The following is a 12,968-nucleotide window of genomic DNA, read 5'->3' as shown; positions in this document are numbered from 1 at the left end:
GAAGGAGATTTTTACTTCAATAAATGTATTTTTTTACTTTATATTTTATGGTTATCACAGTGGAAACACTACTGTTTTGTCCACAGGGGCTTCAAAACTCAACACAATGTGATATTTCCTTGTTGTAGCTTTAACTTTTGAAACTCAGTGTCTTTTCCTACATTAAATAAAACCAATATTCATCTACCTGTGTGTGTATTTTTTCCTTTAAAAATGGAGTGTGGTGAGATCTCAGCAATTATCTGTATGAAGGGAATCAGTCATCTTGACTGGTGAGATACTCCTCAGCTCATCCACTGTGTGTCCTGTGTGCATCCTCTCCCAGCGTTTATGTCCATCAAGGGTTTGTCCAACAAACAGTCTCACAGAGGTGTAAAATACAACATGTGTAAGCAGATCAACATTTGATTATTATTATAGCCAAATGGCTAGTGAACATTCAAATTTTAGTAGCTACTCAATAGATTCTTTGGCTGCTGAGTGAAGTAAATTTGCCAGTATTTGGACCAGTATCTGGTTCCTCTCTTCTGATTTAAAGATAAATTTATGGAGGTATTTCCACCCAATGATAGAGAGCATTTTTACACTAAAGGCCATTAAAATGAAATGACAGCTACAAGATTAGCTGTGGTTTCACCACAGTGGTGTTTTGAGGCTCACACATAGTACTACATTCTTCAATTCAAGATTGTAATCCCGCAAAAAATCTGCATGTGCATAATCTGCATTCTGTAACTGTAATGTAATAGTTACCTTTTTTTAATGTCTGTTTCACATCTAATGACCAAGGGATACAATACCCAAAACGCAACTCCATCTACTGTGAATGGTTTGTCCTGATATGTCACAATTTTAAACGTGGTCCTGCTGCTCTCACTTAGTCACAGGTTGAGAAACAAATAATTTGGAGGATGCGGGCATCGATCCCGCTACTTCTCGCATGCTAAGCGAGCGCTCTACCATTTGAGCTAATCCCCCTTCCTTCACATGGAAAAAGTGACGTCACATCACAGCAGATCCACGGAGTCTTTCCATAGCCACTTTGTGATTGACCGTGATGGTGGACTTGTATAAATACTGTATTTGTCGATGCTGTTGTCGCTTACGGCCATACCACCCTGAACACGCCCGATCTCGTCCGATCTCGGAAGCTAAGCAGGGTCGGGCCTGGTTAGTACTTGGATGGGAGACCGCCTGGGAATACCAGGTGCTGTAAGCTTTTTCGCTTCTCTGCACACACAGCAGAGGGCGCTGCTGCTGCTTCAGTGGAGGCACAGCTCTGGAGAACAGAGCAATTAGTTGGACAAACTGTTTGACCTTTGACAGCTTTGACCTCCTGTGTCCATATACGTCCACTGTGTCCACTACTTTTGAGAATGAGATATTGTTTTTTTTTCAAGACACCACTACATTGATCTAACAGCTTTAGTAACAAGTTACTTCACAAATAAAGATTTTTCTTACAAAACATAATGACTGTTTATGAAACATGATGTATTATTATAATACAACCTACAAGAACGCCTGAGACAAGTTGTCAATTAATCAAAAATGAATTGTCAAGTAATTGCTTTTGTTCATTTTTACCCAAAGCATTTACAAAAACAGTTTTGCTGCTTTTAATTTTAATTATTTGAATGTTGAGGATTGGATTGTTGGTTGGACATAACAAGCCCTGTGAAGGCATCACTTTGGGCTCTGGAATCCCACGTTACATTAATGTATATGGATCTGTGCGCGTTCCTGTTGGAGAACACACAGGTTCGTGTCTATATAAACAGTTTTTTGGTGTGACTTTCGCACTGGTGTAGCTCAGTGGTTACTTCGTACATCAAATCTCCTGCAGATTTCGCTGTCCTCCATCCCTCCTCGGGATCGAACCACGGGCGCTGTCCAGTGCTTTTTTCCCCCCCTCTGATTCCAAACTGCAGCAAAATAGCTAACCTTAACAGTAATGTCTTTGCTAAGAGGATAAAGTCACTGCTGTAAAGTATTTTATCCACAGCGGCGTCCTATCAGCACCTACAGAGCAAACAACAACAACAGACTCGATAAGGTCTGTTTCCTGCTTTTTCCCAACGACTGTCTGCTGCAGTTACGTGAGGAAGACTTTCGTTATGGAGACGTTTCGAATCCCGCTTTGCCCAAACGTAGCGTCCTTTAGTTTGTTCAGAATATTTTGCTACAGCGTGTGTACATCTAACACAGCTATTCATGACAGTGATGATGAACATGTACAAATACTGTACTAGTATACTACGTCGTCGCTTACGGCCATACCACCCTGAACACGCCCGATCTCGTCCGATCTCGGAAGCTAAGCAGGGTCGGGCCTGGTTAGTACTTGGATGGGAGACCGCCTGGGAATACCAGGTGCTGTAAGCTTTTTCTCTTCTCTGCACACACAGCAGAGGGCGCTGTTGCTGCTGCCTCCTCACAGGAGACACAGCTTTGTTACTTCGACCACAAACAACAATTCTTCAAGGTAACTCTGGAATCAGAGGGCTAAAGCAAGCCGAAGAGGACAAACTACAGCTCACCATCTAACCTTTACAGTTAGCTTGTCTACTTTAACATGATAAAAAAAAAAAAACACTGCTGTATTTTGTGATCTGTCACATTAACACTGTAACGTATCTTACATCTCGTCACTGGTGCTACTGGTACCGTGTGTTGAACATAGTTGTGACTAAAGGGTTGGTTGGGAAGATTTGCAGCTTTCATTTTGTGCATTTTTAAGTTTGGGAATGGCTGTATTAGAACATTACATTAATTTCAGTGAAAACAGAAATTTGTTAAACCTTAAATATGTTTTACTGATACCTGCGTCACTTGTTACATGGTACCCTTTTTGTGTATAGTTGCATGTAGTTTGTCCTGTTATGTTTGTTTTATTTATTTATTCTGTTTCTATTTCATTTTATTCATATGTTATCTTGCTTGTCTTGTTTTGATGTGGTTGATATGGCTTTGTAGGCAACACTTTAACAGTCTGGAGGGTAGAGTGCACATCCTTTGGCAAGAAAACTCAAAAGATTTCTGGAGGATGCGGGCATCGATCCCGCTACCTCTCGCATGCTAAGCGAGCGCTCTACCATTTGAGCTAATCCCCCGTACTGCAGTAACGTAGTTTAAACAGTTTTTGTATAAACAGACCATAGTATTTGCTTTTTAAACTTTTTTTTTTAAATCCGTAACCGTAAAAAACTGTAAATAAGTTCATAATAAGTGCCTCTGTAGGCTGGAATAGAATTAATTGCCCTGCCAAGATAGGAAAATTGTCTGCTCTCAATCAGGAAAACATGAGGCTTTAGAAGACTTGAATTACCCCAGACAGCATTTTGGGGGCATTTTCCTTTTTGTATGTTTGATTGAATACTGGTCACCATTTGCGTGAATTATTTGAGTCATTCTCTGCAACACTGTTTTCCTGTGAAACTCACCTGAGCCTCAGTGAGTAGATAATGACTGAATTTTCAGGTTTAGGGTGAACTACCCCTTCAACAGAACAAAACTCTCTCAGCTATACAAAAACAGCAGATCAGAGCAGAGGGACAGAAAACACTGGACAGCGCCCGTGGTTTGATCCCGAGGAGGGAGCGAACCGCGTAATCAAACAGATTTGTGGAGGAAGTAACCACTGAGCTACACCAGTGCGTCTGACACATGCTGGAAATAGACCTTATGAAAGCTGCTGTTGCCCGCTCTGTAACTGTAGAGTAGTTAAACTACCTCACAGAAACAGTGTTTTTGTCCTCTTAAAGTAGCTAAGCTAATTGTAAAAGTTAGCTGGTGTGCTGTCGTTTGGAATCAGAGGGCTAAAACGAGCCAAAGAGGGCAGAGTAACAGAGTAACAAAGCTGTGTCTCCTGTGAAGAGGCAGCAGCGCCCTCCGCTGTGTGTGCAGAGAAGAGAAAAAGCTTACAGCACCTGGTATTCCCAGGCGGTCTCCCATCCAAGTACTAACCAGGCCCGACCCTGCTTAGCTTCCGAGATCGGACGAGATCGGGCGTGTTCAGGGTGGTATGGCCGTAAGCGACAGCAACATCGACAAATACAGTATTTATACAAGTCCACCATCACGGTCAATCACAAAGCGGCTAGGGAAAGACTCTCTGGATCTGCCGTGATGTGACGTCACTTTCTTTTGTGAAGGAAGGGGGATTAGCTCAAATGGTAGAGCGCTCGCTTAGCATGCGAGAGGTAGCGGGATCGATGCCCGCATCCTCCAAGTTGTTTTGTCTTTCATTTAAGCAGACTACGACCTCGTATGAAATTGCGATGTATCATGATAAACCATTCACAGTAGATGGAGTGGCATGTGTGGCATTGAATCCCTTGGTCACTGAAACAAAAAAATAAGAACAAAACTTTATTTTTTGTTTTCGTTTTGAAATCCAGTAATTAAAATTATGGGGCAACATTTGCCACGTTGCATTTATGTACGTGTAATTTACCATGTATAATCAAGTTTACAATGAATGCCATGTTATATTAAACGCGCTCAAAATATTTAATGGCACTTCATACTGAAATTTAACATTAAAACCAGTTTGACACAATATACAGCTCATATTTCCATACTGAATCTGACGTGAAGTTTTCACTAATTTCTTACAAATGCGAAACCGAAGCGGGGGATTAGCTCAAATGGTAGAGCGCTCGCTTAGCATGCGAGAGGTAGCGGGATCGATGCCCGCATCCTCCAAGCATACTTTTCTTTCTTCAGTAAATGTCGCTACATTGTGTCATTAGAAAGACATGGAAAACTGAACAAGTACACAAAATACAAATTACAGTAAACTGACTACGCTATTATTATCTTGGTACATAAAAAACAAACAAAAAAATCTATGCCCAACAGGGTTGAATGAACAACATATTAAGTGGAAAACCTCTATAGATTGTTCTCAGATGAATAATGCCGATATATATTAAGAAAACAAGTAAAACTCTATGACTTAAGCTCCTTAAATGACAGCAAACTGAATATTTTTGAGTTGGAGGCGAAAAAACAACACTTGAGGACGTCATCTTGGACTTTGATCAATATTTTTCACCATTTCTGACACTTCTTGGACCAAACAAGTATTCGAGAAATTGAGAAAATAATAAACGGATTAATCAGTGATGACAATAATTGTTAGTTGGAGGAGAATAAAATACTGAAATGTTAAACGAGAATAAAATATCAATCATAAATATATGATAAAAATATATATTTAAAGAAATTCAGATGTGTGATATTGGATGTTGGCTTTATTTTAAGTTTTTATGAAGAAATATACTTCATATAGTTTTTTTCATTTTCAGTTAATCAGTTCAGGAAATTTCTATGCATTACATACATCCTTTTATCCAGTTTTCTTTTCTTTTCTTTTCTTTTCTTCATAATGCCTCTGTAAACTTGGTGATATTGAGCTTGGCATGTGACCACTCAAAGGCCTTTTTAAGCAGTATCCACAGATTATCAGGCAGATTTAATTAATTAAATGACTTCATCTTAATTTTTTATATCGATTTTAGGTTGCCACTTTTACATAATAAAAACTAGACGTTTAACTAATTCGGGTATATTTACAGTAATGTTTATTAATGTACACTGTCTCCGGAATTTTAATAAATTCCAATTATTTAATCCTACACCCCTGTCACCTGTCCATCCTGACAACCAATCACTTACCGGTTTTCGAATAGTCCGCCCACGTCTCTTCCTTTAAAATGGAGGTAAAAGTGACGTGATGGTGTCTTTCGTGGGACAAATGACAAGTCAGTCCTCCAAAAAGACCAATTATCTCCGGAACCAGCCGATCAATAATCTCCCTTTACGGCAGGTGAGTTGGCGAAAGCCAGGTCTTCATTTCCCCTTTTTACCATTTTCTTGTTTCAGAAACTTTTGGTGTTTGATTTTCTGTTTGAGCATGGACCGAACTGAACTTTTGTGTTAGAAAGAAACCCTTGATTTGCGTAACTCTCGCGAGATTTGTGTATTTGTTTCTTCGACATGCACCTTTTTTTATTTTAAATATTGTAGATTTACGGACAGAAAACACTCGGTTACTGTTGTGGGGAAAATCGTGGTTCGGTTTAAAATTGATCACTCTCGCGAGATCTTTCGTGTGTCTGGGGTTGTTCTCTTATTGGCTACACTTCCGTGTTTTGACTTTTGTTTGCATTGGCGGGAAATCCCGAAGTGGAGTTTTTGTGAATTACATGGAACTGGACTGACCTAGTTTTGTGTTCTTTCGTGTAACGTTTTAAATTTAAACTGACTGAGTGGGTTTGTTTAAAGAGGGCTGTCTTCCTGCCTCGTAAATAATTTATCAAATTGTTGTGAAAAAACTACCAAGGCGTAATGTTAAAATCTGCATGAATATTCTTTAGTGAGGATTGATTCTGATTAGACCCTTTTGCCCTGTGAACTCAAAGACAAACAGGCACCTGGACATGATTGTGACAATGTCTGAGATTTTTTGCTTTGAGAGGTACGTTAATTTATTTGAGATGTTTTAGGTTTTACTCTGTGTGTGTGTGTGTGTGTGTGTGTGTGTGTGTGTGTGTGTGTGTGTGTGTGTGTCCAGAGATCTCTAAGTAACTTTGTTGTGGTGGTGATTTAAAAACTAAACTGAACCACTAAAACTTTCTCACAGATCCTAATCTGATTTCTTTCGGTTTACTCGGGCCAAAGTTTGAACAAAAAGAACTTGTTCAGTTCAGTATCTCAAATGTCATTTATGAGCTTTTACAAGTGATCAATTGATGCATGCACTGCAGTGAAAGACAGCTTACAATGTACCTTAGCAGCTCTGCCTTAAGAACACTTGCTAAGGGAAAGTCTGGGAAACACTAGTAGGAAAAGTAGTTCCTTTGCTGAGGTATACCTTAGGAACCTTTGTAGGATGCTAAGCTACATCAAAACTGGGAAATGCAGTCCTTAACATTCTCATTTGGTTTAAAATGGCGAGAGAAAATTCCCGAATTCACTAATTTGACCCAGCCTGCCTTGCAGTTTGTCCCTGCAGTAAATCCAATTTGGATTGCGTTGTTGCAACATGAAAACAATTGCTCGTCTGTCTGTGTAAAACATCTCCCAGCAGCGACAAAAAGCCCAGCGTGCCATGACGGCAGACGATGGCAGATATTTTTAGAGCCCGTTCATGATTCAACACATGATTGTTCTCTCTGCTTCACAGCTCATCTCATTATAATCACTGATGTGATCGAGGGCTCCAGGAAAGCCTCGGGTGAAGTTATCAGCTTATCCTCAGAGAAGAAGAGTCGGGCTGCCGCTGGGATTATACGAGAGGAATTCATTCAGTCAACACTGAACAGGAAATATTTCACCTGATGAAAAAGATGCAGAGGATAAGACTGTAATGAAGGTGCTGTGTTTGGATACCTTAGCTTTTTCATCCATGGAGATGGAGATAATTCCTCTTTATCCACAGAATCGAAACATGTTTAATTTTCTTTTAGATAATTGTTTCCAGCCTCATCTTACTTCACAAACATGCCAGTTGGGAGATGCTTGATACAACCTGTTAGTTTATTTCTCCTGGCCAATTAAAGGGATACATGTATTGTTTGTGGAAAAAAACAAATTTGCACAATGTGAAACACATCACTGAATACTGACAAAGTTATAAACTTTTCAGGTGGCTTTATTTACAATATAGTAACATTTTAAAAGGTGTAGTTGTCTATTACTTTTATATCAACAGTGGTGGAAAGTAACTAAGTACATTTAGCCTACTCAAATACTTTACTTAAGTATGTTTTTGAGGTACTTTTAGGCCTTCTTGCACTCAAGTATTTCCATTTTCTGCTATACGTCTATCACACTACAGTTCAGAAGCAAGAATTGCACTTTTATCTCCTACAAATTTATTTCATAAGGTTAGTTATTCATAACTGAAGATTCAGATTATAATCAGAAAATAATCAATTATGATGTATTATTACCGGTTAAGATAAGATTCACAAGCTACTTCATCTTTAGACAGTTACACATCAATGACTTATGCAACAGTTGGTTCCCTCCAAGCAGTAATGCGATTGGACAAACCTGGCGGTTCAACATTACTTTTCCTAGACTGCTGTTTTCAGAGACCAAACCAATCACAATGCAATGCAGAGACAATTATGTGATACGAAAACAAGGAGATGCATTTACTGTAAAGCTTAGACACTGAACCTCTAAAGCAATTTACAGATTAGCAGATGACTTTTTGATTCAGTAAATATATTTACAGTAATATAGACCCACTAACTTGCTGCAGATAAATAAGTATGTTTGTCCTTGCTCTGTCTGTTTGATATGAAATGGAAAAAGTACAGAAAAGGTACTCTGATTTTCTAAATAATACAGTCTAACTCTTCTTTGACTATAATTTTAAGAGAGCAGAACTGTTGGATTTTTTCAGTAGCATCTTACAAAGATTGCTACACTTTTAAAAGCCATTTAGACTTCAGAACTACTGTCAAAGTGACAATTTAACACAAGCTTTTATCTCTAGCTGTCTTGTAGTGATTTCCAGCCCTGTCTTCAAAAACTTTTATGAGTTCATGTCCTCAAAACTAACTGAAACAAGAGGAAACTTACTTGTAAAAGAGTCTTAGATTGTGGTTGAAGGTTGGATCAGGCAGTTAAAGGCAGCGTACATGCTTGCATGTGTGTGTGTGTGCTTGCATGTTCATTGTTGGTTTAGTAAATGTTTATCCAGATATTTCTTTATGTATGAATGCATGTTTAGATTAATAGTGTAGCTAAAATTAGTGGTTGGTCTTTGTGGCTAAAGTTAGCATTAGGTCTATGAGTTAACGTTTGCAGTTGTCTGCGTAGCTAACATTAGCGGCTGGACTGTGTAGGTAATGTTTGCAGGTGGTCTGCGTAGGTAACATTTGCAGTTGGTCTATGTAAGTAATACACAGTAGTATTTTTTTTTTTTTTATTAAATGTGCAATCTGATTGGGTTTTATGTTTTGTAATTTATGGCATACAGTTACGTTTTTGTATCCTAATTACATCATCTCATTATGTGTAATCCATTACTCCTAAACCTGTCCTTGTGTTTATTTTTGCATTCATTTCACCACAGGAGAGATCTGTAACTAGGTAATGGGATGCTAACAGGGTTTATAAATGGAAAAGCTGTCCCAGTGGGTGTGGGATTAATGCTGCACCCTGAGGGACTTCAGTCACGGCAGCTGTCTGGTCAATTACATGTTTAGCCAACATGGGGAGCTAATGTCACACAACACAAAGGTTAACAGGATCAAACTGACATTAAATCTCCATCCAGTCTGAGTATCCGTCCTCTAGCAGGATTGAGGATCTTAACATCTTAATTAGTTTATGCTCACAGTTTCAACTTTGTTTGTTTCATCTTTATTTGGTGTTTGTTTTGCTTCCATGATCGTCAGTCTCAGATTGACAGGCAGAACAAATGCAGAGTATCAAGCAGTCAGAATAAATGATCATCTTTAATAAACAGATATTAACATCAGAAAAACACTACATTAACAATGGATTCAAAGGAGACACTTTTAAAAGATGTATCATATATTATAACATGGCTTTGTTAGATACTCAATTCTGATCGGTCAATACAACATTTTAAGGCCTGTTATTTCTGTAAACAGACTGTTGATATGAAGAACAGACCATCGCTTTGGACACAGTTCTGATCATAGACTCTGGAGTAACAGTAAAATCATTGTTAAATCAATAAAATCAATTTAAAATTAATATTTTGTGTCACATTATTGATTTTTTTTTGGGGGGGGGGGGGGGCGGTAGATAACCATGTAACAAGGAGGATAATGTACAGTGAGCAGGTCACTATTGCAAAACAAAACCATTAATGCGACAATCTGTACCAAACCATGTAGAATGGCAATGATTTGTTGATTAATTGATTAATCGTTCAGGTGTCAACTATTAAGTTACTTAGCAGCTATTTTGAGAATTGATTAATCAGTTTGGATCTTTTTTTTTAAAAAAAGAAAATTCTCTGATTTCAGCTCCTCAAATGTGAATATAATGTTTCTTTACTCTTTACTCTAAACTGAATATCTTTGAGTTGTGGACAAAACAAGATATTTGAGGACTTTGGGAAACACTGATCAATATTTTCTGACATTTTAAGGACCAAACAACTAATTGATTAATCATAACAATGATTGACAGATTCATTTATAATGAAAATAATAATTAATTCCAGCCCTACAAAGATGTTTTGTGCATGAGCAGCACCCCATAATTTTACGAACAAATATTGTTTTTATCAAAAAATGCCCATATTGCGATTTCAATAAAAATTTTATAAAACTGATCAGCCCGAGTATTTGAGTAAATATCATGACAAGTGTCATGACAATCCGGTTTATCTGCGGTGTTTCAGAGCCTTTAAATTAACCGGATCAATCAACTCAAACCACAAACCCCATACTCCCCTCCCCTCTGTGCGCATGCGCAGAGCTTCTCGGGGAGCTGTCCGAGTCAGTCGGTGCTGGACTGCTGTCGTTGAAGCTGCTTCTCTCCGCCGCTGGTCGACACAAACAGACGGGAGCGATGGAGGAAGAGTTAAAATGCCCCGTGTGCGGTTCTCTATTCAAGGAGCCCATCCTGCTGCCGTGCTCCCACAACGTCTGCCTGGCGTGTGCCCGGAACATCACGGTCCAGACCCCGGAGGGAGAGACCCCGGTGCAGAGCCGAGCGTCGGGCAGCTCTGACTACGACTACCTGGACATGGACAAGATGAGTCTGTACAGCGAGACGGACAGCGGGTACGGCTCCTACACACCGTGCCAGCTCAAGTCTCCTAACGGGGTGCGGGTGTTCCCACCGGCCAACCCGCACCGACACTGCTCGCTCACCTGCCCGCTGTGTCACCGGAGCGTCTCCCTGGACGAGCGGGGGCTCCGGGGTTTCCCTCGGAACCGCCTGCTGGAGGCCATCGTGGCGCGGTACCAGCAGAACCGCGCCGCCTCCGCCTCCTCTTCTTCTTCTTCGTCTTCTTCTTCCTCTACCGCGGTGAAGTGCCAGCTGTGCGACCGCAACCCGGTGGAGGCGACCGTGATGTGCGAGCAGTGCGACGTCTACTACTGTAACGCCTGCCAGCAGCGGTGCCACCCGTCCCGGGGTCCGTTAGCCAAGCACCGCCTGGTACCGCCGCGGAACCCGGCGGCAGGAGGCGGCGGTGCGGCAAGCGTGGGAGGGAGCGCTGTAAAAAATCATACAGGTAGGCTAATTAGTGGAATCAACTAATCTTTTCTCATTAACTTAAGGTAAATATACAAGTTTTATTTGGGTTGCGAACATGCGGTCCGTGGGCCAGAACCGGCCGCCAAAAGCTCCAATCCGACCCACTGTTATTGTTTGCTTGTTTCACGGTTATCACAATTCAGTAATATAAATGCCGAATGTTCGAGAAATTAGTAGGTGTCTGTTTATGAGTCATAAGAAATCATTAATAATCTTTTAGATGGAGTAAATGTTTATAACACTTAAATTGAACAATGTGTTAATGGAGTCTGGCAGGTAATGAGACAGGAAGCTACTTAACTCCAGTCCATATTGTGTTTTGTCCAAGTCCTTTGGAAATTTCTATTCCAGGCTGGAAAAACTGTTTTAATTTCCTGTTTCCAAATTAATGCTAAACATTTGCTGAATGAGTAAGTGTGTTTGTGAGTTGTAATAAATCATTAATGATCTTTTAGACAGTAGATTTTTATAACTGTTAAATTGAGCAAAATATTAATGGGGTCTGGCAGGCAGTGAGACAGCCAATCACTCAACTCAAACTCCAGAGTGTGTATTTTCAGAGCAGCGGGCTTTTGTTTTTAGAGATAATGTCCATTTACACTGACAGACAGTTGACAGTTCCTAGTGAGCGCCAACTAGGATTTAAACATTGATTTCTAGTTGGAACATCTAACACGTCTTTTCATTTATTTTTCAAGCGGCTGAAATGCGTTTGCAGCATCAATGCATCAGGAAACACATCTGTTTAACAATACTGATAAGTTGCTCAGTTGTAGTTTGAAAGAGAAACTGTATTGATTAGTGTGAAGGCATTTCCTGGAAGTCATAAATCACTAAAATGAAATTTCAGCACGTTTAATTCTTAATATAAAATGTCATAAATATGAGCTATGTAGCCTGTGTGCCACCAACGGTAAGTAAAATGAAGAAATGGTGCTTCTTACTGTAGCCTAACACATGTGCAAATACTTAGGCATATTAGTTACAACTTTGACTCTTTCATTATATATTCATGGGGACGTACTATAAAGAGAGACAGAGGTAGCTCAGGACAGGAAGTGGTGGTGGCCAAGTGCTATAGTCACAGGCCTTACACACTGGCAACCTGGGTATGAGACCGACACATATTTTTCTGCTTTCATTTTCACAGTGTAGAGGATGAAAAATTTCACAATTGCAAATCCCAGTGAAGTATGGTCTAAATGTGAAAATTCAGTCAGCATCTTCAAAGAAGCCCTGCAATCAGCTGGCAACTTGTCCAGCGTGTACCTCGCCTCTCGCCCAGTGTCAGCTGGGATAGGCTCCAGCCCCTCGCGACCCATAAAGGATAAGCAGTTACAGGACAATGAATGAATGAATGAATGAATCCTCAAAAGACTCACTGGCTCATCGTCAATTTACAGTGTCATCTTGTCTTGCACTCCTGCAGTTTTCCTGCAGCCTGCCTGAGCTACCTTGTGTCTGGGGAGGAGGGGGCAGGGGGAAACAACTCACTTCACCCATAGAACGCATATTAAACAGGGATTCAGTCTATTTAATATGCATTCTACGGCTCCAACTCACCACTTGAACTGCAGTAATCAGTGCTGGAGACACATTTGCTACATATTGCTCTTTAAATTCTACTTTTTCAATAAAACACACTGTTATTCCCAGTGTGGGATCTATGCTGGATACACTAATCATGCAGGAGCTGCCGGTGA

The 12,968-nt window shown here is 40.0% G+C and overlaps 1 protein-coding gene and 6 non-coding genes across 7 annotated transcripts in view; 5 read left to right on the top strand and 2 right to left on the bottom strand.

The window, feature by feature from the left end:
* The first annotated feature begins 1,100 nt into the window (after positions 1 to 1,100).
* LOC146314672 (5S ribosomal RNA) lies at positions 1,101 to 1,219 on the top strand. Its single transcript, XR_014772002.1, has one exon. It is a non-coding gene; the product is annotated as a 5S ribosomal RNA (ribosomal RNA).
* Positions 1,220 to 2,266: 1,047 nt separating this feature from the next.
* On the top strand, positions 2,267 to 2,385 carry LOC146314671 (5S ribosomal RNA). Its single transcript, XR_014771994.1, has one exon. It is a non-coding gene; the product is annotated as a 5S ribosomal RNA (ribosomal RNA).
* Positions 2,386 to 3,040: 655 nt separating this feature from the next.
* Positions 3,041 to 3,113, bottom strand: trnaa-agc (transfer RNA alanine (anticodon AGC)). The gene has a single exon. It is a non-coding gene; the product is annotated as a tRNA-Ala (tRNA).
* An 804-nt stretch (positions 3,114 to 3,917) lies between these two features.
* Positions 3,918 to 4,036, bottom strand: LOC146314669 (5S ribosomal RNA). Its single transcript, XR_014771983.1, has one exon. It is a non-coding gene; the product is annotated as a 5S ribosomal RNA (ribosomal RNA).
* A 121-nt stretch (positions 4,037 to 4,157) lies between these two features.
* trnaa-agc (transfer RNA alanine (anticodon AGC)) lies at positions 4,158 to 4,230 on the top strand. The gene has a single exon. It is a non-coding gene; the product is annotated as a tRNA-Ala (tRNA).
* Positions 4,231 to 4,634: 404 nt separating this feature from the next.
* trnaa-agc (transfer RNA alanine (anticodon AGC)) lies at positions 4,635 to 4,707 on the top strand. The gene has a single exon. It is a non-coding gene; the product is annotated as a tRNA-Ala (tRNA).
* A 5,680-nt stretch (positions 4,708 to 10,387) lies between these two features.
* The window catches only part of trim67 (tripartite motif containing 67), a 75,637-nt gene continuing 73,056 nt past the window's right edge, over positions 10,388 to 12,968 (top strand). Inside the window, exon 1 of the mRNA XM_084737783.1 lies at positions 10,388 to 11,242. Coding sequence (XP_084593909.1) covers positions 10,573 to 11,242 — 670 coding nt within the window. The 5' untranslated portion in view covers positions 10,388 to 10,572. The remainder of the gene's footprint in view (positions 11,243 to 12,968) is intronic.

Source organism: Lutjanus erythropterus, chromosome 15 (genome assembly GCF_056507025.1).
Source record: "Lutjanus erythropterus isolate fLutEry1 chromosome 15, fLutEry1.hap2, whole genome shotgun sequence".
Taxonomy (NCBI): domain Eukaryota; kingdom Metazoa; phylum Chordata; class Actinopteri; order Lutjaniformes; family Lutjanidae; genus Lutjanus; species Lutjanus erythropterus.
Note: the sequence above shows the minus strand (reverse complement) of the source record. Positions and strands in the feature narration are given on the sequence as shown.